Source organism: Capra hircus, chromosome 27, assembly GCF_001704415.2.
Source record: "Capra hircus breed San Clemente chromosome 27, ASM170441v1, whole genome shotgun sequence".
Lineage (NCBI taxonomy): Eukaryota > Metazoa > Chordata > Mammalia > Artiodactyla > Bovidae > Capra > Capra hircus.
This window is the reverse complement of record NC_030834.1, coordinates 5,538,342-5,565,856: the sequence shown is the minus strand read 5'-3', so window position 1 is coordinate 5,565,856 and position 27,515 is coordinate 5,538,342. Positions and strand designations below refer to the sequence as shown.

Sequence of the window (27,515 nt, the reverse complement as noted above, 5' to 3'; positions counted from 1 at the left end):
CAGTTCAAGGTGGGATGAAATTCTGGAGGACCATGAAAGCCAGGAGTTTGGATGTAATGTGAGAGGCAGGCACTTGCTGTGAGTTTTAGACCAGGCAAGTGATAGGAAGGAAGTGGGGTTTAAAAGCGTTAATTAGGCAGGTGCAGAAAAATGAGAGTAAAGTCGTGGCCATATTGACCAGGAAAGAGGTTTTTGGTTTTGTTTTCTTTTTCCCCCCAAGACTTACAATGCCCAGATTGTTGTGTGGGGAGTTTGGACACTGAGCATAAATGATTAGAGAGTCAGATTCTCAGGGGGTTGAGCCGGGGTGAGTGGACATCTGTTTTCATATCAGCATTTGCAGAGTGTAGATGAACCTGTGAGAGCAGATGGACTGGAGGCTTCGGTGAACCTGGACGCCTCCTCTAGCATGTTGGTCAGGGCGCTGATGGCAGAGGCCTGGGGAGCGTCCTGTTCAGAGAGGCACGAGAGGAGCGTGGACATGACCTTTTTAACCAGCACCATTACTTTAGCAGTAACTGAGGTATCTCTTGGTTTATAGTGTATGGCCCATCTCATTCTAGGAAAGCTTATCTGAAAACCCAGGCTTAGAAAAGATAAATTAAGGAATAATTGCATTTAAGAGGACTCTTCATTTTCATCCATAGTCATCATAAAGTTCATTTTAAATAGCTGGACTTAATCACTTAAAAGAATATAATTCACCAAAATTTGGTTAGTGGGCAGCCTTAGGGCTATACTAATTGATGCACCTATCATTCAACTATTACCTTCCATCCCTAGCAAGAGATGCTAGTAACATGAAAAATTGTTAGCAGTAAAAATCTTTGCTAAGCTGCTAAGTCACTTCAGTCGTGTCCAACTCTGCGACCCCATAGATGGCAGCCCACCAGGCTTCCCAGTCCCTGGGATTCTCCAGGCAAGAACACTGGAGTGGGTTGCCATTTCCTTCTCCAGTGCATGAAAGTGAAGAGTGAAAGTGAACTCGCTCAGTTGTGTCCGACTCTTCGAGACCCCATGGACTGAAGCCTACCAGGCTCCTCCGCCCATGGGATTTCCCAGGCAGGAGTACTGGAGTGGGGTGCCATTGCCTTCTCCAAAAATCTTTGCAGTGGAGAAAAATGAGGTTTTTAATAACCAGTTGTTCATAGTACATGTGACAGACTCCGACGATCTGTGCTCCTGCACTGTTTGATTATTTCTGACAGTCTGTTTTTCCCCTCCCTCTTTACAGGTGTATTTAGCCCGCAAGGAAGGATCATCTTACGCTTACATTTCCTGGAAGTTTGAATGTGGGTCAGTTGGCCTAAAAGTAGATAGTATTTCCATTCGGACAAGTAGTCAGACCTTTGAGACCGGAACGGTACAGTGGAAACTGAGATCTAATGCCGCACACGTAGAACTGACAGGCGGTAAGCATCTGACTGGAGAACTAATCATGAAGGGTGTGTTTAATGCTCTGAAGAGCAATTGTACTTATTTGAAGTGTAGTTAAGGGTTTTTCTTACCCTGGAGTTATTCATACTACTACAGTTAAAAAAAAAAAAAAGTTTCAGTTAAAACCTGTACTTTAACCTCATTATAATAAAAGGCCTTGTTTCTTATTGTAAAGCACAAATGGAAAGAGAAAAATCATTCCTTTTTCAGAGGACACATTTCTTCCATAAAGAAAAATTTGTATTTAATTTTTTAAGGGTTGATTTTTACCTATAAGGTAGTTATGTAAAATGCATTCAAAGCTATCTCTGTGTTCTTATCAAAAGCAAGGTATTAATTTTTTTTTCCTCAAATAGATAAAACGCTTCGCTCCTATCACGACTTTTCTGGGGCCACTGAAGTTATTCTCGAAGCAGAATTAAGCAGAGGAGACGGTGCTGTTGCTTGGCAACACACCCAGCTGTTTAGACAAAGCTTAAACGACCATGAAGAAAATTGTTTGGAGATAATTATAAAATTCAGTGACCTTTGAGAACCTGAACATTACAGAGAAGCTGGCAGTAATCAAGGACACAGCTTGTTCTAAAGTAGTCTGTTGGTGCCATGCATGCTTAGTTGGCAGTCTGCTCCCCTCTGGTAGCACATTTCCCTGTTGGCTATCCATCATGTAACCCTCATGAAAATATATCTTTATACCATGGACCATAATGAAACCTCGAATTAAAAGCTCCCTTCCATATGTGACTCTGATTTGGAGTGAAATCTTACTGCCCTACTATGAGAATTTAACTTAAAAATTGTAATTGTTGGCTTTAAAAGTAAAGGGAAGATGTTCATGACTAAATCTATTCAGGATTATGATAAAATCTTCAGCTAATAATAGTAATTCGACAGTTTCTGATCAGCCTTTACTTTTTCCATAAGTAGCTGAAATAGATCTCCTAAGATTTTAAATTTATAATAAATGTGAACATGTATCTCATGTTATAATGCATGAAAATTTTTATGATTGTAAATATGTAGGCATTTAAATAAATTATTTTGCGTTACATCTTTTTAGTGGTTACTTTGGCTAAATAAAAATCTTAAGTATGCTAAATATTGAAAACCACTTGAATAGCCAAGAATTATGAAAACAACATTGCATAAATTCAAAGATACATTGTAAATCCATGGTATGTGGACACTTCTGAAAATGCTTTACTGTTGAGTTTATTTTTGAGTATTTTTATCTACCTCATTGAATAAAATGTTTTTTCTTGACTTTGAAACTATGTAACTGTATTATTCAGTATCCATACAATGTATCAAGAGTTTTCATGCTATGTTGGGTGTAACTTCTCCAGTTAAACTTCGTGAACATGTGTGAAGTGTTTGTGTGCAAGAGCGCTGTGAGGGCGGTGAGAAAGATGACCCCTGCATTCCCAGCCTGCAGAGGCCTGTGTTGACAGTCTACAGAGGGCCTTCCCAGCTCTCCAGGCCAGAAAAGTACCTTCTCAGACTTTCTCATCCTGTGTCTGCCCAGTAATGCATTTACAAGCATTATAAAATACCTACCGAAATTCTGAAACAATGGTATTCTATTTTGTTTTTAATTGTAGTCAAACTCTGTTGAGGATCACTTTCTTGCTGAAAACTTAGATTTAAAAGAAAGGTAGCTTGTACCTCTAAATTTATTAATATGTCTTGAATATTAGAAATTTTTCTGGAACTCTCAAACTCTGAAGTTAATCACAGATCATGGAGTGGCCAAATAGGTAAACTTGGGGGGATCTGACTCCCACCTATCTTGTGAAGTGTCTGGTTTCGGCACAGTAAACATTTGGATGGTAAATGGACCAACACTCCTTGTGAGAAAAACTGGAGCGGGACAAGCAGTCTCATAAAGACCCTTGCTCCTTGAAAGAAAAGCTATGACAAACCTAGACAATACATTAAAAAGCAGAGACATCACTTTGCCAACAAAGGTCCGTCTAGTCAAAGCTATGGTTTGCCCAGTAGGCATGTGTGGATGTGAGAGTTGGACCATAAAGAAAGCTGAGTGCCGAAGAATTGATGCTTTTGAACTGTGGTGTTGGAGAAGACTCTTGAGAGTCCCTTGGACTGCAAGGTGATCCAACCAGTCCATCCTAAAGGAAGTCAGTCCTGAATATTCACTGAAAGGACTGGTGCTGAAGCTGAAACTCCAGTCCTTTGGCCACCTGATGCACAGAACTGACTCCTTGGAAAAGACCCTGATGCTGGGAGGGATTGGGGGCAGGAGGAGAACGGGAAATTGGTCATCAGTGGTCTGACCAGCATCATCTTGATTGTTTTAGGTACAGTTAGTTTTCACTTCCTGGGTTGATTTGTTCCCATTTCATTGAAACCAGTTCTCAGAACTGACAGCTTCTGTCATGGACTAAAGCCTGGCGTGCTACAGTCCGTGGGATCACAAAGAGTCAGACACGACTGAGCGACTGAACAGCAACAATGTCGTGGCTACAGTCTGGTCATCATGCAGTTAACTTCTTCCATCTGATGGGAGTTTTAGTATAAGACAGCTCACAGGAAACGGCGTAGAAAATTTATCTGTCGCCCTTCGTGTTGGTATGTTAGTCGCTCAGTTGTGTTTGACTCTTTGGGAACCTATGGACTGTAGCCTGCCAGGCTCTTGTGTCCATGGGATTCTCCAGGCAAGTATACTGGAGTGGGTTGCCATCTCCTCCTCCAGGGGTTCTCCCCTCCCCAGGGATTGAACCCCGGTCTCCCGAATTACAGGCAGATTCTTTACCGTCTGAGCCACCAGAAAAGACCCTTGGACTGCTTGTTCTGGAGGAAGATCATTGCTGTGCTAGGAGGCCTCTCAAGCAGGTGTGGAGAGGAACCAAGGACTCCCTCCAGCCCCCTCCAGACTTCAGGGACGCCTCAGGAGAAGGCGTCACACAGTTAGACCTGCCCAGCTGAACCACTGCTGAATTCTTAATACACAGAAACCAGATCTAGTGAGTGGTTTTTTTAAAACGTGTGTTTATAAAGCTTGAGGTTGCTGTCATGGACTGAATGTTTGTGTACCCTCCCCCAAACTCATGCATTGAAATCCTAACCCCCAAGTGTGATGGTGTTAGGAGGTGGGGCCTTTGGGAGAGAATTAGGTGGGACCTTCTTGAATGGGTTTCTTGCCCTTAGGAGAAGAGAGGAGAGAACCTCAAGAGAGGCCATCCGGAAACCAGGAAGAGGGGAGGGCGTGCAGCAGGGACTCGGCCCGATCTCAGAGCTCCCAGCGCTGTGAGAGACGCGTGCTTGCTGTTGAAGCCCCCAGTCTATGTGATTTGTTACTGCAGCCCAAAGTAGACCAGTTAATTAAAACAGCATTGCTCTTTTTGCCAATCTGATGGGTGAAAAATACCTAGTTTTAACTTCCATTTCCTTGATTACTGTGAGATTTCAATTTTACTGTTCATGAGCCAGTTTGGCTCCTTCTTTAAATGTTACCTATGTACAGTCGTCCCTCAGTATCCACAGGGATTGGTCTAGGACTGTCTACAGGTACCAAACGCAAGGATACTCCTCAGTTCCCTTAGATAATATGCCATGGTATTTGTACACAACTTACACACATCCTCCTGTATACTTTTAAGTCATCTCTAGATTGCTTATAATGCCTAATACAATATAAACATGCTATGCAAATAGTTTCTGGTATGAGGCAGATTCGAGCTTTGTTTTTTGGCACTTCCTGGAATTTTTTCAGAATTTGAAGAGGTTTTTTTTTGTTGTTTTTTTTTTTTTACTGTTTTTATTGAATGAAAGATTCTTTACATTTATGGTACTTTAAAATTTTCCAAAGTTTCACACAATGATTTCATAGAATGCCATAGTAACCCTTCTTTCATTCCCTACCTCTGTATTGCCCCTACCTGCTTCTCTCCCCGCTGGTAGCCACTAGTTTGTCCGCTGTATCTGTGAGTCTGTTTCTTTTTTTTGTTTTATTCACTAGTTTGCTGTATTTTTTATATTCTCCTTAGACGTGATATGTGATACATCTGTCTTGCTCTTTCTGACTTGCTTCACTTGGTATGATCATCTCTGGCCGCGTCTGTGTCGCTGCAGATGACACTGTTTCATTCCTTTCTGCGGCTAACACGCCACTGTGTGTAGGTACTGCATCTTCTCCGCCCATCCCTCTGCTGGTGGGCGTTCAGGTTGCTTCCCTGCCCTGGCTGTTGTGCACAGTGTTGCTGTGGACACTGGGGTGCCTGTATCTTTTTGAATTATCCTTTTGTCTGAATATATGCTGGCGAATGAGACTGCCAGATCATCTGGTAGTTCCATTTTTCGTTTTTTAAGAGACCTCCATGTTGTCCTCCATGATGACTGCACCAGCCTCCATTCCCACCAACTAAACTTTGTGATTTTTGCCGTTACGGCCTGTGTGAGACAGTACTCTGCCGCTTCACTTTGTGTTTTTCTGCTGACTGGTGGCTGGAGCGCCTTTTTACATTTATTGATCGTTTGAGCTCCCTGCTCTGCGGTTGCCTGTTTGGATAGCTTGCCCCCTTTCCTATTGGATTCTTTGTCCTTTTCTTACTGATGCTTAGTTCTTTATATATTGGGACAAGAGTCTTCTGCTTGCTTTATATCTGTCTCCATCCGTGATCCATCTTTTAAATAAATATGTTGATGATCCTTGTCCAGACGGAAACAACAGAGGGCCCTCTTCTCTGCAGGATCTATTTAGGAAGATAACAACCTTTGACTGTATACCCTTTTATAAGCCCTCAAGCCAGTCATGCTAGAAAAAGGGCTTTGTGGGAAGAACAGGAACAAAGCTATATCTGGTGACAATAAAGAATGGTGTGTTGAATTCCTGATGTTCTTGAAACATAACACTGAATGAAATTCCATGTGTGATGGCAGTATGCTTACAATCGGAGAACATTTAGAGAGCTTAGAGAAAAATGCTTGAAGGCATTCTCATGCTAAATTCTTTGGTGGAAAGGAAAACTGTCATCTGAAATGTAACGGTATCCCTTGCAGATGTGTAAAAACTAAAAAAAAAAAAGCAAAGAAGACTTTTGATCTTCACTTAATAAATATGGAACCATCAAACGTTTGTAGTCCTCGTAAGCTTAAATTTGAAACAGATTAAATGCCAAGGGAGAAGGATGGCAGGGAAGAATCACAAAGTAGTTGAATTAAAAAAGAGGCCAGCTGAGGAAATGTATACTGTAATTTCAACTGGATTCAAATCATTTCTCAGGATAAGGAGTGTCCGTACCAAATGGTCACACAATCAAGTCACGCATCTTTGCCACTAAAGGGAAATTAAGGTAATTTTTCATTAATAAAATACTATTATTCTGAAAATGCTGGGTGACAGAGGAGTTGCCCAAAGAGGGTGGTGCAGACCTGAGTACCATTTTTCCTTGTCCAGGCCTGGTGGGAAGGGGCGGCTCCACTGAGGTGTCACTAGGTAGCTGTGCTCTCCAGCCCACCAGCCAGCAGCGGCAGGCACTGCCCCTCCCGCCCTCCTCCCCCTGGTCCGTAGGGCACTCCCACCCAGCCCTACACCCCCAGGAGCCGCAGGACTGGCTTGCTAACCAACAGGCAATCAACTTGCTAACCAGCCTGCTTGCTAACCAACAGGAAACCATCACTAATTTTAATACACATGCTCAGTAAGAGAATGGAATAGCCTACATTAGATTTCTCATTCTCCACATCATAATTCATAAATCAATATTTGAGGGAAACTTTTCATTTTGCTTGGAGAATACAAGTTAAAAAGTTTTCTTAGTGGGAATGCAGTGTTGCCTTGCAGCCTCGTCTTCTGAAAATATAATTTTGATTTCACTGAAGAAGGAATTACATACAGATTAAATTATACTGTTTATGAAATAATTCCTGTTTTAAACTGTTTGTGATGTATTACAATGGGAACATATAAATGGAAGCAGAGAGAAAAGAAATGGCAAGTTGCATATTTAATACTTCTGTTATTTCCCTTTTGTACGGTGATACACGGCACACAGGATCTTTCAGGCAGTGTTTCCCAGAGTGAGGGATATCTTCCACCATCTGAGGGCCCCCCTTAAATGCAGACTCCTGGGCCTTGTGCAAGAGATATTAAGTCAAAACCCTGGGGTTAAGCCTAGAGAATTTGGCTTATTAACAAGTCCCTGATTTTTTTTTTAATTAAACTTATTTGAACTGGAGGATAATTACAATATTGTGATGGTTTTTGCCACACATCAACATGAATTGGCCACCACATACATGTGTCCCCCCATCCTGAACCCCCTTCCTCCCCACCCCACCCCTCTGGGTTGTCCCAGAGCACCGGCTTTGGGTGCCCCACCTCATGCATTGAACTGGCACTGGTCGTGTATTTCACAGATGGTAATGGTTTCTCTAAGTCATCCCACCCTCGTCTTCTCCCACTGAGTCCGAAAGTCTGTTCTTTACATCTGTGTCTCCTTCATGTAGGATCGTCAGTACCATCTTTCTAAATTCCATATATATGCATTAATGCACAGTATTTGTCTCTCTTTCTGACTTACTTCACTCTGTATAATAGGCTCCAGTTTCATCTACCTCATTTGAACTGACTCAAATGTGTTCCTTTTTATAGTTGAGTAATATTCCATTGTGTATATATACCACACTTTCCTTATCCATTCATCTGCCAATGGACAGCTGGGTTGCTTCCATGTCCTAGCTATTGTAAACAGTGCTGCAATGAACATTGGGGTACACATGCCTCTTTCAATTCTGGTTTCCTTGGGGTGTATGCCCAGCAGTGGGATTGCTGGGTCATTTGGGAGTTCTATTCCCAGTTTTTTAAGGAATCTCCACACTTTCTCCAAAATGGCTGTAATGGTTTGCATTCCCACCAACAGTGTAAGAGTGTTCCCTTTTCTCCACACCCTCTCCAGCATTTATTGTTTGTAGACTTTTTGATGATGGCCATTCTGACTGGCGTGAGATGATAGACACCTCATAGTGGTTTGGATTTGCATTTCTCCAATAATGAGTGATGTTGAGCATCTTTTCATGTGTTTATTAGCCATCTGTATGTCTTTGAAGAAATGTCTGTTTAGGTCTTTTGTCCACTTTTTGATTGGGTTGTTCATTATTCTGGTATTGAGTTACATGAGCTGCTTGTATATTTTTGGAGAATAATTCTTTGTCAGTTGCTTCATTTGCTATTATTTTCTCCCATTCTGAAAGCTGTCTTTTCACCTTGCTTATAGTTTCCTTCATTGTGTAAAAGATTTTGTTTAATTATGTCCCATTTGTTTATTTTTGCTTTTATATCCATTGAAAATAAGACAAGAGTGTTCACTCTCAACTAATATTCAATATAGTTTTGGAAGTCCTAGCCACAGCAATCAGAGAAGAAAAAGAAATAAAAGGAATCCAGATAGGAAAGGAAGAAGTAAAACTCTCACTGTTTGCAGATTACATAATCTTCTACATAAAAAACCCTAAAAATGTCACCAGAAAATTACTAGAGCTAATCAACGAATATAGTAAAGTTGCAGGATATAAAATCAATACATAGAAATCCCTTGCATTCCTATAGACTAACAATGAAAAATCAGAAAGAGAAATTAAGGAAACAATCCCATTCACCATTGCAGTGAAAAGAATAAAATAACTTAGGAATAAATTTACATAAAGAAACAAAAGACCTGTATATAGGAAACTATAAAACACTGATGAAAGACATAAAAGATGACACGAATAGATGGAGAAATATACCATGTTCTTGGATTGGAAGGATCAATATAGTGAAAATGAGTGTACTATCCAAAGCGCTCTATAGATTCAACGCAACCCCTAGCAAACTACCAATGGTATTTTTCACAGAACTAGAACAAATAATTGCACGATTTGTATGGAAACACAAAAGACCTCGAATAGCCAAAGCAATCTTGAGAAAGATTGGAGGAATCAGCCTTCCTAACTTCAGACTATACTACTAAGCTACAGTCATCAAAATAGTATGGTACTGACACAAAGACAAATATAGGTCAATGGAACAAAACAGAAAATCCAGAGATAAATCCATGCACCTATGGATGCCTTATCTTTGACAAAGGAGGCAAAAAAGTCCATGATTGTTAAATGGACAAACATTTGATATCTTCTGTGCTAGCCTAATTCTCTCATTTTTATGAGGAAATTGAAGATCAGGGAGGTTGAAACATTAGTCCAGGACCACATAGTGAGTTAGCAATTCCTTACCCAGTGCCTAGTGTTTGGAAGCTTCAGCTATTGCTAACCTGTCTCATTCTCATTTTTACCAAGATTTTACTGTTGTGAGATTCTTTTGTTCTTTCCCTTGCATTATTATGTACTAGCATCATTATCATTTGCATCGTTATGTTCATTTTTTAAAATTTAATAGAAAATGAATTTTTTTGCTGGTTCTCTCAATTCTTAGAGCAGACCAAGGTTACCTCCAATGGGAGAGAGGAAAAGAGAGAGAAAGAAAAAAAACTGGTGTTCTAGATTAACTGAGGCTACTTCTTTGCATCCTGTTTCACTTTGGACTCAATGAAGTTTGTCCTCTACCTCTCTGCTGTTCGGCAAGCCCCTTAATTCCAGGAACAATGTGCTATTCTTTTTTGTTACTCCAGCACCCAGAAGGGGTGGAGTCAGGCTGCAAAGGATAAGCAGATAAACTCCAGAGTGAAAGGAACCCCAAGTGGGTTGTTCCAGCCTCTCCAGGGAACTGCTACTCTTAGGATATATTTAGCAGTTTTGCCCCAGGACACTCACATGTTTTGCACCCACTGTGCTGTGCACTCACTGAAGCTCTGCTCCTCTGCTTTTCTGGATCTTTACTAGTCTCCACATGGGTATCTTCCCATCCTCCCTTCGTCACCAGGGACTCACTGTCAACCCGCATTCTGGTTCTTTTTCTGTTTGGCTCTATCAGCATAATCCACATTGGTTTTCTGTTACCCTAATCATTTCAACCAGTGCTGGTATTATTGTTATTTAAATTAAAATCTGTGGTTGAAATAATCACTGGGGAGGTTTGGGAGCTAGTGGCACATACCACATCCTAAAACTTTTTTTTTTTTTTGTGGGGGTCAATCCTTATCCATCTTTTAGTCCTCTTTTACCAACAAGATCCTTTACTCAAGCTCCATCTTGAGCCCTCTTTCTAATCCCACTATTCCCCTCTTATTTATTTACTTTTGTCTGTGCTGGGTCTTTGCTTTCGTGTGGGCTTTCTCTAGTTGTGGCTACTAGTGTGACGGCTATTCTATTTGCCGTGCGTGGGCTTCTCATTGCGGTGGCCTCTCTTGTTGTGGAGCCACGGGCCCTAGGGCTTGAGGACTTCAATAGCTGCAGTACATGGGCTCAGTAGTTGCAGTTCCCAGGCCCTAGAGCACAGCCTCAGTAGTCGTGGGGACTGGGCTTAGTTACCCGGCAGCCTGTGGGATCTTCCCAGATCAGGGATCAAACTGATGTCCCCTGCCTTGCAAGGTGGACTCTCTGCTGCTGGACTTCCAGGGAAGCTCTGTTATAGAACAGTGCATATCTCGTGGTCTCACTGATCAGCCTGGACATAGCTGACTCCCATGGTTGGACTTCATGCTGACACCTAGGGAATGTCTGAGCTCCCCACCTCCAGCCACAGAGGTTCCTTTCTGTGCAGCCACACCATTTGCCCTCCTCAGACCCAGCCTAATCTGTACCAGGAATTATTTCAGGTATGGGAAACACAGCAACAAGACAGCACTCTCGGACCTCACGGCATTTGTATTTTGGAGAAGGAGGTCGCTTTTAAGCAAGATACACACACACCTTTAGATAGGGATATGCAGACAAACAGATTTTTAAGTAGTGATAAATTCCAATGAAAAATGATTATGTTACCAATACACAAAGTGAGTGTGATGCACCAAGAGTGACTTGGCTGTAATGAACCGAGCTGCCTCCCCAGCCGCTGAACAGAATGACCGACAGTTGGGTCTGTCTGTCCTGCCTCCCCTCACCTGCACCTGACAGGTGATGGTTACAGAGAGGGTATACTTCCGTCCGTGACCACCGCTCACTGTAAGCAGTGAGCAACTGATTTTGCACAATTCCTTGAGCTGGCCACAAACATCTCCTGCCTCTCTGTGTCCTTGGGATAAGCCCGACACACTTTGTCTTCATACAAGAAACTTCACTCCCCCGTGTATCCTGTGAGTGGTGTTAACCGCGGCCCCCATGTGTGGATGGACTGGCAGTTGGCTGAGTGGTACAGGAGTAAATGTTGATGAGGAAACTGCAGCAAAACAGCCCTTGTCAGCATCTCTCCATCTTTACTTGGGCCAAATCTGCACCTTCGCTTTGGTCACACTGTTTTCCAGTCGTCATGTATGGATGTGAGAGTTGGACCATAAAGAAAGCTGAGCACTGAAAAATTGATACTTTCAAACTGTGGTGTTGGAGAAACTCTTGAGAGTCCCTTGGACTGCAAGGAGATCCTACCAGTCCATCCTAAAGGAGATCAGTCCTGAATGTTCATTGGAAGGGCTGATGCTGAAGCTGAAGCTCCAATACTTTGGCCACCTGATGCGAAGAACTGACTCACTGGAAAAGACCCTAATGCTGGGAAAAATTGAGGGCAGGAGGAGAAGAGGACAACAGAGGATGAGATGGTTGGATGGCATCACCAATGTGATGGACATGAGTTTGAGTGAACTCTGGAAGTTGGTGATGGACAGGGAGGCTTGGCGTGCTGCAATCCATGGGGTTGCAAAGAGTCAGACACGACTGAGCGACTGAACTGAACACTTAATACCTTGTCAGCCCCATGCAGCCACTCGATCACATAGTCATATGGGTTTAAGTAAGTTCCTCCTGAGTCTGTTTTATTGTGTGCCACATAGAGACAATTCCAGCATCTCAAGAATGTGGTGAGAGCTGGAGATATTTCCTGTAAGGTATTAGCACAGCACCTGGGTATACTAGGACCCAGGGCATGCTAGTGGTGAGTGTCATTGGTCTGCCCTCTCCCTAGAGAGCCAGGCCTGGCCAAGCTGTATCTTCTTCCTGAATTTTGGCCTTGGCCCCACCCGCTTACATACCTGTCTCCTCTCCCTCATAATCTGGCTTCATGTTTGTCATCTTTTGTAAATTTTCAGTTCCTGTTTTCAAAAATGTAGCGAGAAAATGAGCAGTATTGAAGATATGTAGTAGAATGCAGTATTATTTAATTGAAAGCAATAAAAATTGGGGATTTTTTCGTAAAAGTTTTTCTTATATGTTCACCACAGGAAAAAAAAACCTAAAATACAGATAAGCAAAAATCACCCATAACCCCATTGCTCAGAGATGATCACTTTTTAGATTTTGATACTTGTCTTTTCATACATAGGGATACATATTTTAAAGTTCATGTTATCTTTTTTTTTTCCAAAAATAGAATTTCACTATACATCCTGTTTTGTAATGTAAATGTGAATCATAATGCGCTTTTCGGTTTATAACCGTTTTATCACGGGCTTTTCTCTGGTTGTGGCAAGAGGTGGCTACTGTCTAGTTGCAGTGCACGGGCTTCTCATTGTGGCGGCTTCTCTTGCTGCAGATGTTGCCAAGTGCAGACTCAGTAGCTGTGGCGCAGGGGCTTAGCTGCTCCACAGCACGTGGGATCTTCCCCGACCAAAGGCTAAACCCGTGTCTCCTGCATCGGCGGGCAGAGTCTTTACCGCTGAGCCACCAAAGAAGCTCTTCTCACTGTGCTTTATGATTGCATAGTAATCAACTATACAAAGTCGTTGTCGTTAGATTTTTAATGGTTTGATTAGTTCGTTGTTCAGTCTTGATTCTTGTCAGGGTTTTTTAAGAGAAAGAGATACATAAAAACGAAAAGATGGCTCTTAGCTAATATTTCCCCCCAAAGATCAAGATCCCTGGAACATGTCCTGAAATGATGCAGATTCAGTCTAGTTTTCCATACTTTTAGTAACATCTTAGTGATGGAACTGGTGCATCGTGACCAACACAAAGCACTGAATTCCCCTCTCCCTCCTATACATGGAGCGTGATAGTGGGAACTGAGGTGGCAGGACAGCGTTCAAGAACCTGCTCGGCTCCTCAGCACAGAACTAATACTTTTGGAGGAGAAAATACTTAAGCCTGGGTTTTATAAAGACCTTTTTGATTTACTCTAATATAAATTAAATCAGCCAGATTTTGTGGTTTGTGTCATTGCTACAGAGATGCTCTTTAAATTCAAATCTCAAATTTATTAATATCTAAACACATGGGACATCAAGCATACCATTTCCCGAACTTCTGGTTTCTGACTTCCTTATCCTGTGCTTAAAAAAAAAAAATTCAATTTCCTTGCTTATTCTCTTGTAATGTAAAGATGGACTGAACGTGCTCACAACTGGAAAGGACTTCCATGATCTGTGGCTGATACAGTTGGCATTACAGGACACCAGTCATTCTGAAGAGGATGTGAGACTGAAACAGAGGATGAGGGATTCCCTGGTGGACCAGTAGTTAGGAATCAACTCTTCCACTGCCAAGGGCATGAGTTCAGTCCCTCGTCAGGAAACTAAGATCCCACGAGACATGTGGCAGAGCCAAAATATTTAATAATAGTTAATTTAAAATGGAAAACATTTCTTCAGGTCAGTTCAGTTCAGCTGCTCAGTCATGTCCGGCTGTTTGCGACCCCATGAATCACAGCACGCCAGGCCTCCCTGTTCATCACCAACTCCCGGAGTTCACTCAGACTCATGTCCATCAAGTCAGTCATGCCATCCAGCCATCTCATCCTCTGTCATCCCCTTCTCCTCCTGCCCCCAATCCCTCCCAGCATCAGAGTCTTTTCCAATGAGTCAACTCTTGGCATGAGGTGGCCAAAGTACTGGAGCTTCAGCTTAGCATCATTCCTTCCAAAGAAATCCCAGGGCTGATCTCCTTTAGAATGGATTGGTTGGATCTCCTTGCAGTCCAAGGGACTCTCAAGAGTCTTCTCCAACACCACAGTTCAAAAGCATCAATTCTTCGGCTCTCAGCCTTCTTCACAGTCCAACTCTCACATCCATACATGACCACTGGAAAAACCATAGCCTTGACTAGACGGACCTTTGTTGGCAAAGTAATGTCTCTGCTTTTGAATATACTTCAGTTTAGTTCAGTTCAGTTCAGTCACTCAGTCATGTCCGACTCTTTGCGACCCCATGAATCACAGCACCCCAGGCCTCCCTGTCCATCACCAACTCCCAGAGTTCACTCAGATTCACATCCATCGAGTCAATGATGCCATCCAGCCGTCTCATCCTCTGTCGGCCCCTTCTCCTCCTGCCCCCAATCCCTCCCAGCATCAAAGGTACTGGAGTTTCAGTTTTAGCATCATTCCTTCCAAAGAAATCCCAGGGTTGATCTCCCTCAGAATGGACTGGTTGGATCTCCTTGCAGTCCAAGGGACTCTCAAGAGTCTTCTCCAACACCACAGTTCAAAAGCATCAATTCTTCAGCACTCAGCCTTCTTCACAGTCCAAATGTCACATCCATACATGACCACAGGAAAAACCATAGCCTTGACTAGATGGACCTTAGTTGGCAAAGTAATGTCTCTGCTTTTGAATATATTATCTAAGTTGGTCATAACTTTTCTTCCAAGGAGTAAGTGTCTTTTAATTTCATGGCTGCAGTCACCATCTGCAGTGATTTTGGAGCCCAAAAAATAAAGTCTGACACTGTTTCCACTGTTTCCCCATCTATTTCCCATGAAGTTATGGGACTGGATGCCACGATCTTCATTTTCTGAATGTTGAGCTTTAAGCCAACCTTTTCACTCTCCTCTTTCACTTTCATCAAGAGGCTTTTTAGTTCCTCTTCACTTTCTGCCATCAGGGTGGTGTCATCTGCATATCTGAGGTTATTGATATTTCTCCGGCAATCTTGATTCCAGCTTGTGTTTCTTCCAGTCCAGCGTTTCTCATGATGTACTCTGCATTTAAGTTAAATCAGCAGGGTGACGATATGCAGCCTCCACGTACTCCTTTTCCTATTTGGAACCATCTCTTCCATGTCCAGTTCTAACTGTTGCTTCCTGACCTGCATACAAACTTAAAAGACCATAAAAACTTAAAAAATAAAAATAAAAAAACCCACCATAACATAAAATGGAGGCTGATGGTTGAGTACAGGCCAGGTGGTCCTGGAGCTGTGGACAATAAAGCATAGACATGGATGTTCCCATTCTTAGAATTCCAAGGTCCACAGTGAGATAAACACACTGGCTTCTGTGATCTACTTTAAAGAGAACAGCAGACTAACTCAGCAGTAGGCAAGAGAGGCGTAGCCCCAGTCTCCTGACAAGCTGCCCACAGGGGCAAAGTTTGACTCTGCCGCTACTGCTGCTGCTAAGTCGCTTCAGTTGTGTCCAACTCTGTGCGACCCTACAGACAGCAGCCCACCAGACTCCCCCATCCCTGGGATTCTCCAGGCAAGAACACTGGAGTGGGTTGCCATTTCCTTCTCCAATGCATGAAAGTGAAGAGTGAAAGTGGAGTCACTCAGAAGTTTGACACTATTGACTGTCAATTGGCAAGATGTAGACAGTATTTTGGAGAAGGCAATGGCACCCCACTCCAGTACTCTTGCCTGGAAAATCCCATGGACGGAGGAGCCTGGCAGGCTGCAGACCATGGGGTCGCTGAGAGTCAAGCACGACTGAGCAACTTCACTTTTGCTTTTCAGATTCTCAGTTAATCAAGTCAGTCCAGCAATCGTTTAGAGCAGCAGTCCCCAGCTTTTTAGGCACCATGGACCAGTCTCACGGAAGAAAAGTTTTCTGCAGACTCGGGTAGAGGGATGGTTTCAGGATGATTCAAACACGTTACTTTTATTGTGCACCTTATTATTCTTACATAGTGGTATATAATAAAATAAGTATATAACTCATCATATTGTGCAGTTCACAGTGGGTTCCTACTCCTATGAGAATCTAATGCTGCCCCTGTTCTGACAGGAGGCAGGGCTCAGGCAGGAATGCCCGCGATGAGGAGCAGCTGTAAGTGTAGCTGAAGATTTGCTGGTCTGCCCACTGCATGCCTCCTGCTGTGCGGCCCGCAGACCAGTACCTGTCCATGACCCAGGGGCTGGGGACCCCTGATTTAGAGCCACTATCATCTTAACCTGAAGGTACTCTGTCTAACCAAAATCCAACTCCTCATCTCTGGGTGGTTCCCTTTCCTTTTTTTCCATTTTCTACCAATAATGCCACTTTATCACGAAACTTTATCAGGTCCTCCTTGCTGATTATTCCTTTAAAATGTCTCTCTCCCACTCATTTCTTTGTCTTCCCACAACAGGACCCAGGCACTTATCCCTTCCTCATTGGTTTTTGTGCCTCTGGTTTCCCTTTTTTAAGATATTCTGTATATCACTGCCTGCTAACACGCTATGTGATCTTTCTAAATTATTCATTTCATCGGGTCAGCCCTTGATGTCCCACAGATTTAGTTCCTGGCACACAGTAAGTTGTTAAGAATTGTTGAGGGAACTCGATGATTGGTGAATATGAGGTTTCAGTTTTGTTGTAGCTTAAACATGTGATTCACTAAACTTGAACTCGTAACTGTAGAACTGTACTTCTTTTAGGTTTATTTTACTTACAACTATTAAGTGGGGCATTGTGAAACCACTGCTGATAGTGAAATAAACTAAGGAGATGAAAGCTTTAAGGACATGTCTACCTTGTGGAGTAATTTGAAGTCACAATCTAACTTTCCACAAAAACTTGGATCATTCACAATGTGTGTCTTAAGTTGAAAACACTGATTTTCATAATCCTCACTTGCAAATCAGCTTCATTATTTTCTCCATCTCTACGTGTGCACAACCGTTCTTCCCATTCTTTTATTTTTAGATCCAGCCAACCTGCCAATTTCCTGTGAGCTGCTCATGAACAAGACCATCCCTAAACAGAATTACAGCATTAGGGGTTTCGGCTTCTGCACAAGTGTTTGTAAATTACCTAAATTCATTGAACAAGTGGAGTTGAATGATTTTACATCAAAAAAAAGTTTTACATGAAGTGTTCGGTGTTTACATTTGGGTTGCAAGTGCTTTCTCTTCTTCTGCATCCCCCCATCTTGGATTTGTAAAAGTTGTGACAATGTAACTTTCAACAAGGTTTCTAAGAACTTCAGATAAATCACAGAGCCCAAAATGATACATGTAATCCAAATTCACAGATTGAACAAAACCAATGAGTTGGTTAAAACAGTTCCTGAGGTGATTCTGGTATATCATCTCTTCTCATTTATCCCAGTTCTTTAGGAGAATTATGTCTTAGAGCCCAAAGTATCAGCTGATAGGAGAGTTTCCTTTTCTCTCTCAGCTTAATTTTTATAAGTACTCCTGAAACTCCACAACTTGCTGATAAGTGACTGAAAATGAGGCAAATGAGGTAGATTCCCTAGGTCTCCTCTGGCAGCTTTGGATGAATGTGGATAATTAGCTCCTGAATGACTGGCTGCAATCTGCATGTTTCTTTGGGTCATAGCTGGAAGGTCTTTTAGCTCCCCTGACTGCACTCTGCACTTTCTAATTGTGCGCTGGGGGTCAAGTTGCCCATGTTCCAAGCAGACTGAGAAGAAATGTGGGAAGTTCTCTTCTGTTTCAGAGTTATTTAAAACCTGTATGGCTCTTCAGCTGTGGTAGGCTTTTCTTGCCAATAAGCTAAATTTAACACTTCTCTCAATGTGCTGCAATGAGGTTGCTACTATAAATTGCTGTTGTGTAAACTGCAACTTCAGAGAGTGATTCTATGTGCCGAGGGCTCCAAGCCGACTTCTTGACAATCTTGCCTGCAGCCAGTGTGATAATACTAGAAATTACTTACTCTTCAGCACAAGACAACACCTGTAGCAGAGTCTGAAAAGAGCCAACAACGACCTACGAGTCAGTCCCAGCTGAAGCGGAAATCAGCAGGAATGAATGACGTAAAAGGTGAAAAATGCAGGCACTTCCTTTGTATGCCTGATGGTGGGCGTTATTTTAAAAACTGAAGGATTATTTTATGCGGGAGCACTGTTTCCTTCTAAGGGCTTTTTGAACATTCAATTTAGTATTATGAAGGTTTTGTTATTTGAATTAGGAAATGTCCAATGAGTATATATTGTAGATTTGATTCAATCTGTACCATATAATGATGAGTCTTAAGTGTGGAAAACTGAGGCACATTTTATAGAGATTTTTTGGGAAAATGCAAGGTTTTTTTTTTTCTTTTATAAAATGAGTTAATGCTTCTGATATTCATAAGCACAGATTTTAGTTTACTGTTGGCTTGTGTTCCATAAGTCTGATTTGAGCAATTAGTTATAGTGAAAATGCCAAGGACTTGTAAAAAAAAAAAGCCAAACCTGGTTAAAATTTGGTCTATTATTTCTTAGCTGGATAAAGTCCCTTAACCTTTCAGAGACTCATTTTACATGTGTGGGGGACGAACAATATCTCCCTGAGTTGTTATAAAGTTTAAAGGGAATATATGTAAAATGCAAAGCATAGCACTTGAGACATAGTAAGTATTCAATTAAGTTCAGTAATAGATTAGCACTAGCAGTTGTCAGAACTTAGAATTAATAGCAGAAAGGTAGGTTACTTCTGCTATGCATTAAAATGAGATTTTGTGGATCAGCCTAAAAATCCCATCTAATTTTAAAACCAAAGTGAACAAGATTTTCTTCTTAAATTAAGGTTCAATTCCAAGATTCAAAGCTGTTTCAGACCAACTTTTAAAAAAATCTCATGAGGGAATTAGCCTTTGGGGGAAGAAGCTTGTAGTTTTACAAGCTAAAGAAACTTGTGGATTAAAAGAAAGCTACTGAAAATACTGGCAGTGTTCTTGACCTGAAAGCCAGACACCTGCCAGTCTTTGAGAAGAAGCAAAACAGAGACAAATTTTACTCCTCTTTTTCTGTCTCCAGAGCTTCTGAGTTCATCAGTGTGTCCTTAGGGGCTCTCTCTGGGGTCAGCCCCACTTCACAGATGCAGAAACTGAAGGTCAACCAGAATCACTTGTCCAAAGTCACACAATGAGTTAACAGCAAAGTGGAAACTAGAATTAGTCCATTCTAGTTACGGAAACACGTGCGGAGTGTGTGCCAATAGTGGGCATATGGCCACAAGGCCTCCTCCCCAGCCCCTCCTCCCACACCACACACCCTCTAAGCCTCCCTCTCCAAGATTGCAACTGTCCCTTCTGTTTGGACCAAGTAGGGCTCCATCCCCGTCTTTGTCCATTTGCCTCTATAATAAAACATCAGTACCATAAAGCGGGTGGCTTGTAAACAAGTTATTGCTCACAGCCCTGGAGGCTGGAAGTTGGTGCAGCTGGGCCAGGAGAAGGCTGGAAGTTGGTGCATCTCTGGGCTGCAGGCGTCTGGTGGTGTCCTCATGGGGAGGAGCTCTCTGGAGCCTCTTTCAGGAGTCCCTAATCCCTGCTATGAGTGCTCCACCCTGGAGACTGAAGCATCTCCCAACGGCCCCGCCCACTGAAACCATCACATCAGACGTTAAGATTTCAACAAATTAACCTGGGGGTGAGGCACAAACCTTCGGAGCATGGCATGCCCTTTACCCAGTGCTCCTGTATCCTGGAAGTCCTCAGAAAACAGGAGCGATTTCTTGTTACAAAGCAGAGAGGTCCTGGGAATTCCAGAGAGTCAGCATCACACAGATTTGAATATTTGTGTTGTTGACTGCATACTAGTTGACAACTAACAAACTGTCAGTTGGGTACCTCTTGAAGCACCAGAAGTTAAAGTGTCTGATTTTCTACAATTCGGTAACATTCTATTGTTCTCTTTAAAAAGGCTTTTTAACTGTTTGTTTGGTTTTGTGGGGGTTTTTTTAACATCTTTTAAAATTGAAGTTTAGTTGATTTACAAGTGTTTCAAACTTATACACACACAAGAAACACTCTCATTCCAGTTTTGGAGAGCTGTAGGGCAAGGCCTAAACAGACACAGACATGTATCTGAACGGATGGTCAGGTTTCAAGAGCAGACATACGGCTTCATTTTTCTCCCTCCTGCAGTGTTCAAAATATTTTAAGAAGAGAATGTCTGATGAAATAAATTGAGGTATTGAAGTTTTCAAGATTCAGATCATGAGTGGGTTTTATTACTTTCCTCCAAAGCATAATATATTGCTGGGTTTCTCAGCTATTAGCTTTGTGGAACTGTGTTCTCTTGCCCAAAGAGGAAATTCTAATTAACTCAAAGCACTTTGATTCAACCTCTAAGCCATTTACAGACTGGGGGTTGTGCTACAGTTAGTTTTTTTTTTTTTTTTTTCCTCAAGTCCTTTGTTAGCTTCATAAAACTTCTATGGATATGAATCTTAATAGATTTCAGTCTTGTTCTATTTTCACATTCCTGCTTGTCCTAGGGGAGTAGTATAGTGTGCTTAGTGTTGGTCTGGCATGCAGCTGGAAAAAGAATGTCAAGTTTATGGGAGAGGGGGGTGGGGTCCCTGCTTGTTTCTGCTGCCAGAAATGTGTGTCTTGCAACTCCTAGCGTTTGTGCAAGACATGATATGAAAGGAAATGAAACAGCAGAGGCTAGAGCCTCGGCGCATGAAATGGGCGAGTTTGGGGAAGGATGTTAGGGGACAGGATCGAGGCTTCACAACTCGTAAGCCCTTTGATGTCTTCCTTTTGTTCAGGCCCCTCAGCCTGCTCCAGGTGTTGCTTCCCTTCCCGCCCGACCGAGCCTCTGGGCCGCAGCATTTTGGCTCCTGCCTCACTCACTCTACCACCCTCATCCTTCGCTCAGTGGTCCAGTGCCCCCCACACCCCTGCATGTGGTGAGTTAGGCAGGTGGCCTGTTCTGCAGCCTCGTCCTGCCTGGCACGCTCTGCCTGGGCCCCTGCTTTGAGGCTGCACCCAGCGAACCTGTGCTGGCGTGCTGCAGAGCTGGGCCTGCGGGCCAGATCTCTGTCCTGACTTCCAGCCCCATCTCCTCCCATTTAGTGCAAATACTCAGATGTCCCAGGCGGAGTTCACCTATGTCTCTCTTAAATCTCCAGCTCTTTTGATGACTGCCAAGACCCTAAGGTCCTTGGGGGGTGGGGGGGGGAGCGGGGGAAGCGAAGAAATCAGAAGCCAAGAACCTGGAGTCTTTCGCCTCCCCTTCTCATCCAAAGCTAATCAGAGCTAGTGCATCAGAAGGCGGGCTCTGTCTGCTTTGCTCTTCAGTAACCTGGTGATCTCAGTCACTCTGTGCAGAAGGTCAAGGCTTCAGGATGGGACATGTTCATTTGTTCATGGTGTCAGCAATGATGCCAGATATGGGCCTGGAATATGAAGATCTCCTTAGATAAATAAAGACAGGTTGTGCTATCGTCTTTACATGCACTGCACGATTGTAAACATTTCCAGAATAACCAGTTTCCCTGGGGAATCCACCTTTCTTCTAAACGTCTGTGCACTGCCCACCCCTCCTTCCATGGGAGGAGTTTGCATTTAGAGCCTTATCTCAATGTATAACTTTCTAAAGGGGCTATAAAGAAGGCCATAGATTTCCTTTGGGTTCAATATAAAGCCAACGTCACATTGCATAGGAAAAAATCATATGCCTCATCTTCCCTGGTGGCTCAGATGGTAAAGAATCTGCGTGCAATGCAAATGTGGGTTTGATCCCTGGGTTGGGAAGATCCCCTGGAGGAGGAAATGGCAAACCACTTCAATACTCTTACCTGGAGAATTCCATGGACACAGGACTCTGGTGGGCTACAGTCCATGGCGTCACAAAGAGTCGGACATGACTGAGCGACTAACATTTTCAACACTTTTTGGCCAGGAGAGAACTACGGGATTAGGAATGATTAAATCTTACCTGCAGGGCTGAGTGTTGGGAAGGACTGAGTTGTGTAGCAGGTTCCAGGGGCCGTTGATGGCTTGGCCCTTGGCTCTCTCAAAAAGGACATGATGATTTGGGTTTTACTTCTTCAACCAACAAAAATCATCAAAAAATTAAGGTGCCCATGTTGAGGTTTGGCTTCTCTGCAGGGATTTGTTCAAGTAGAAAGAGCAAGGAGCCGCGAGAGAGCTTGAGTTCCTCTGAGCCGTGTGATCTGAACCAGGTGACTGTTTCCCCGGCTTCAGTTTCCTCTGCTGTTAATGATTCCTGTATTGCATGTGAAATCATCTTAGACCTCTAGTGAAACACTCAGGAAAGTCATGTTTGGGATAAATATGTTTCTATAGCACAGACAGACCATATCTTTAAGACCCTGTGATTCTGATTCTAAGAATTCCTGTATTGGTGATTTTTTAAAATTTATTTTTTAATTGAAGGATAATTGTTTACAGAATTTTGTTGTTTTCTGTCAGAGGGGGTATATACACACCTATGGCTGATTCATGCTGTATTTTTGTTTTTGAGAGCAATGCTTGGATTTGAAGTACTTTTATTGTTGGATGTGAAAAATTAATTTTAAATGAATAACTTCAGGATTATTGGCTGTGAGCTCCTAGTTGCCAGGCCCCCTTACACAGAATAATGGTATATGTGAAACTGGAGTGTTGTATCCTGGGGGCCTACGAACCCTAAGGAGAGGAGGGGTGTGTCAGAGTCAGGACGAGGGACGGGCCTTTCCTGGAGACGGAACGGGTGGCGGGGCAGCTGGGGAGGGTGGCCGGGCTGGAGGCCCGTCAAGTCAGAGCAAGCCACTGGCGCTGAGACTCAGGCGGCTCCACCCCGGGGCGGACCTGCGGCGCCCCCGCAGCGTGCAGGACCCGCGCGCCGGCCGCGCCGCTTCTCCAGACCCGGCGCCACCCTCCCGCCGCCGCCTCCCCGCAGTCGGCAGTTGTCCTCCCAGCGCTCACGGCCTCGCTTTCTTCAGGCTTCTACCCAAATGCTGGCTTATGGGGGGACCTTCCCTAGCCACTGCAGCGTCAAGAGCACTCCTGCTCCCGCTTCCTTGGCTCCTGGTCCCTTCCTTTCCCTTACCTGCCTTTCTGGTTCTCAAGCCCCTGCATGTATGCGAGCGAAGTCGCTTCAGTCGCATCCAACTCTGTGAGACCCCATGGACTGCAGCCCACCGGGCTCCTCTGTCCACGGGATTCTCCAGGCAAGAAGACTGCAGTGGGTTGCCCTGCTCTCCTCCAGGAGATCTTCCCGGCCCAGGGATCGAACCTGCGTCTCCTACGTCTCCTGCTTTAGCAGGCAGGGTCTTTACCACCAACACCTCCTGGGGAGCCCTCTCATGCCCCTGCCACCACCTCAGGTCTGACTGTTTATCAATCTGTCTGTCCTCCTCAGATGAACATCGAATGCAGGGGAGAGGGGATACATAACCATTATGGTATCCTCAGCACCTAGAAATGGCCCATGGCAGATGCTCAATAGACCATTTTTTCCTTTTATTTTATTTCTTAATTTTTAGTGGAGTATAGTTGATTTATAACGTTATGTTGGTTTCAGGTGTATAGAAAAGTGAGTCAGTTATACATACACGTATCTGCTCTTTTCTAGACTCTTTTTCCATATAGGTCGGTACTGTGTAGGCTCCCCTGGCGGCTCGGCGCAAGAATCCACCTGACATTGCAGGAGACGCGGGTTTGATACCTGGGTCGGGAAGATCCCCTGGAGAAGGAAATGGCAACCCACTCCAGCCTTCTTGCCTGGAGAATCCCATGGATGGAGGAACCTGGCGGGCTACAGTCCACGGGTCGCAGAGTCAGACCCGACTGAGTGACTAAGCAACAGCATTACAGAGTACTGAGACGAGGTCCCTGTGCTGCGCACTGAGTCCTTATCAGTTCTGTCTTTTATATTCAGTACTGGGTGTGTCGGTCCCAACCCCTCAGTTCCCTCCCCCGCCCCTGGCCCAATAAGCCATTATTGAATGAAGAAAAGCAATGCCTCTGAGACTTGCGGAAACAGAGGTGTCTGGGTTCCATCAAAGAGGAACCACACGGAAGGAGCTGAGCACCGCAGGTCCCACGGGGAGGCCTGGGGGCAGACGGGGTCTTTGGCATTTGGGGGGAGCGGGTGAGGAGTGAGAGGAGGCAGAGCCAGGCCTGGGTCCCGGGGACACCAGCCCTGAGGCGCGGGGGACGGGGACAGACCCGTGAAGGGGACTGAGGAGGGGCAGTGACTGAGGGCAGAACAGCCCGGCTGGGCGAGGGCAGCGCTGGGAGCAGGGCGGGCCGCGGCGCCGGGCGGTGCGGCGGGGTCCTCGGCGGGCTCCCTCGTGCCCAGAAGGCAGAAGCCGGCGGCGGCGGGCTGAGGAGCCTGAGACCAGAGAAGCAGCCGGTGGTGCAGGACTGCGCCGAGGCAGGAACAGCGGCCTTCTTCAGTGAGAGGGGAGGTGAAAGGACGGAGCGAGAGCCGGAGGTGGGTGCAGACCCGGGGGCACAGCCCGTGTGGGCAAGCCGCGCGGTCTGAGGTTGGCACAGGGCGGGGGCAGGGGCAGAGGTGAGCCGGGCCCGACGGGACCTAGGCCGGGGCGGCGGCGGAGGACCGGCGCCTTCGGTCCCCCCGCCCGGCATCACCAGCAAATCAAGGCAGAAGGGGTGCTCTCGGGCTGGCGAAGTGGGAGAAGCCAGGGATGGACTTGCAAACAGAAGGTCAGCTTTGGGGAAGGGGATGGCATGGGTGCCCAGCGGTGGCCAAGACGACCTGGGACTGGAGACCGCGTTTCTTTCTTTCTTTTTTTAACTTATTTATTTTATACAGAACACTTCAGCAATCTGTGTGTCATCCTTGCCGGGCGGCCGGGGACCGGCTAGTCTTCTCTGCATCGGTCCGCGGTGAGTGCGTTTGCTGCTGCCGAAGCGAGCCGAGACCGCGAGTCTCGAGCAGCCCCGGTGTTCCGTGTCTGGCCGGCCAATTTTCCGGGGCGGGGGGATCACCTGGGGATCTTGCTAAAAACCGTGAATTCGGACTCTGCGGGCCCAGGAGCTCCGCGGGAGGCCGAGGCGGCGGGCTTCCCGTGGAAGGCGCTGGGGGATGTTCTTCGCCCGCATCCAGCGGCCCGTCCTGCGTCAGAGCGCGGGGCGCGGGGGTCTGGGGGTCGCCAGGTGGGTTCCGACAGAAGGGAGGGGAAGGGAGGCTGAGGCGGCTGGAAGGCCAGGCCGAGGCGAGGCGCTTCGGCCTGGAGACGCTGGAGATGGACGCGAGCACCACGGAAGCAGGCGCCTGAAGGGTGAGCGCGGCGGACCCAGAATCGGAGGTGAGTGCGCACCCGGCCTGCGCTCGCTGGACCGGACCGGGTCCTGGGCGCCGGGGTGTAAGTGCATCCCCCCGGGGCCGGTACACGCGAAACGGGAAAGGAAAAATGCCAGCAGTTTACAGTGCCTTCTAAGCACACACGAGTTAAGCCAAGGGCGTTAAAGTTCTTACCCTCTTTCTTCGTAATTAAACTTCTCTTCTTTTTCCTGTTATTCTTGTTCCGGATTTTAAATGTCAGCTGAGATTTTCCTTTCAGGTTAACACGTATACCCTGATGCTGGGAAAGATTGAGGGCAGGAGAAAGGGATGACAGAGGATGAGATGGTTGGATGGCATCACCGACTCAATGGACATAGGTTTGGGTGGACTCCAGCAGTTGGTGATGGACAGGGAGGCCTGGCGTGCTGCGGTCCATGGGGTCGCAAAGAGCCGGACACGACTGAGCAACTGAACTGAACTAACAGGTGTACAGCCCTACATGGCACAGGGAGCTGGCTGGTCAACATGCTGAGGGAATTCCCTGGCCGTCCAGTGGATGGGACTCGGGGCTATCTCTGCGGTGGCTGATTTCAATCTCTGGTTTGGGAGCTAAGATGCCGCAAGCCCTGGGGAGGCCAACAATAAAAACGAACCAACAAACAAAAAACCCAAGTGCTGAAATACTTTTCTTCTGGGCAAGCACATGGACTCAAATGATCCATGACTGTGATCATTCTTTATCAGGAAAATCTGTTACCATCATCCTCACATTATTTCACAGTTATTTTTCTTTGGAATAGGGCATCCCTCACATGCCTAGAAACACAACTCCGGTGAAACATTGCAATATGTGGCAAGCCCATGAGTCTTAAGAATTACACTGACCAATTATACTGTGTTTTAAATTACTTTTTGTTGACATACAGTTGATTTACAATGTCTTAGATTTCTGCTGTACAGCAAAGTGACTTAGTTATACACATATATATGTTCTTTATTTTCCGTTATGATTTATCCCAGGAGATTGAACATCGTTCCCAGTGTTACACAATAGGACCTGGCTCTTGATCCATTCTCTATAGTAGTTTGCATCTGCTAATCCTAACCTCCCTCCCCTCCCCTCCCACAGTCACCAGTCTGTGACAGGTTCGTTTGTGTCGTATTGTAGATTCCATGTAAAAGTGATATCATATGGTGTCTGTCTTTCTCTGGCTGACTTCACTTAGTGTCATCATCTCTTGGTCCATCCATGTTGCTGCACATGGCCTTATTTTATTCTCTTGTGGTTGAGTAATATTTCATTATCTATACACGCCTTCTTTATGCATTTCTCTGTCCATGCACACTTAGGCTGGCTCCATGTCTTGACTGCTGTGCATAGTGTTGCTGTGAATATAGGGGTGCATGTCTTCTAATGATACTTTTTTTTTTTCCCCGGTTATATGCCCAGAAGTGGGACTGCTGGAACATAGGGCAACTCTGCTTTTAGTTAGTTTTCTGAGGGACCTCCATACTGCTTTCCATAGTGGCTGTGCAGATTTACATTCCCAGTTATACTGTTTTATACCAAGATCTCTTATATTTGAAGGATTCATTATTGACAATCTTTAGGACATGGTAGTGCATGATGGGAATACAGAGGCCTAAAGTAGGGCCCCTCCCCTCAGCTCTAATCAGAAACTAAGATGCACATGTATGTGGGGGTGTCTTGCAAGCAGCATCAGGCTGTATGGTTAATTAAGTACTAGGATGAAAAAACTTAAGAACTTGTACTAAAGGCACCTTGAAAGGAAAGGTGCTTGCTTAGCCGCTCAGTCAGGTCCAGCTCTTTGCAACCCCATGGATTGTAGTCCACCAGGTTCCTCTGTCCATGGGGATTCTCCAGGCAGAATACTGGAG

General features: G+C 44.8%; 1 protein-coding gene across 3 annotated transcripts in view; it reads left to right on the top strand.

The window, feature by feature from the left end:
* The window catches only part of NGLY1 (N-glycanase 1), a 60,888-nt gene extending 58,185 nt beyond the window's left edge, over positions 1 to 2,703 (top strand). For 2 of the 3 annotated variants that reach the window (XM_018041963.1, XM_018041964.1), the window contains exons 11-12: positions 1,235 to 1,412; positions 1,794 to 2,703. In XM_018041963.1, coding sequence (XP_017897452.1) covers positions 1,235 to 1,412; positions 1,794 to 1,969 — 354 coding nt within the window. In that variant the 3' untranslated portion in view covers positions 1,970 to 2,703. The remainder of the gene's footprint in view (positions 1 to 1,234; positions 1,413 to 1,793) is intronic. The other variant, XM_018041965.1, reaches the window with a different exon arrangement.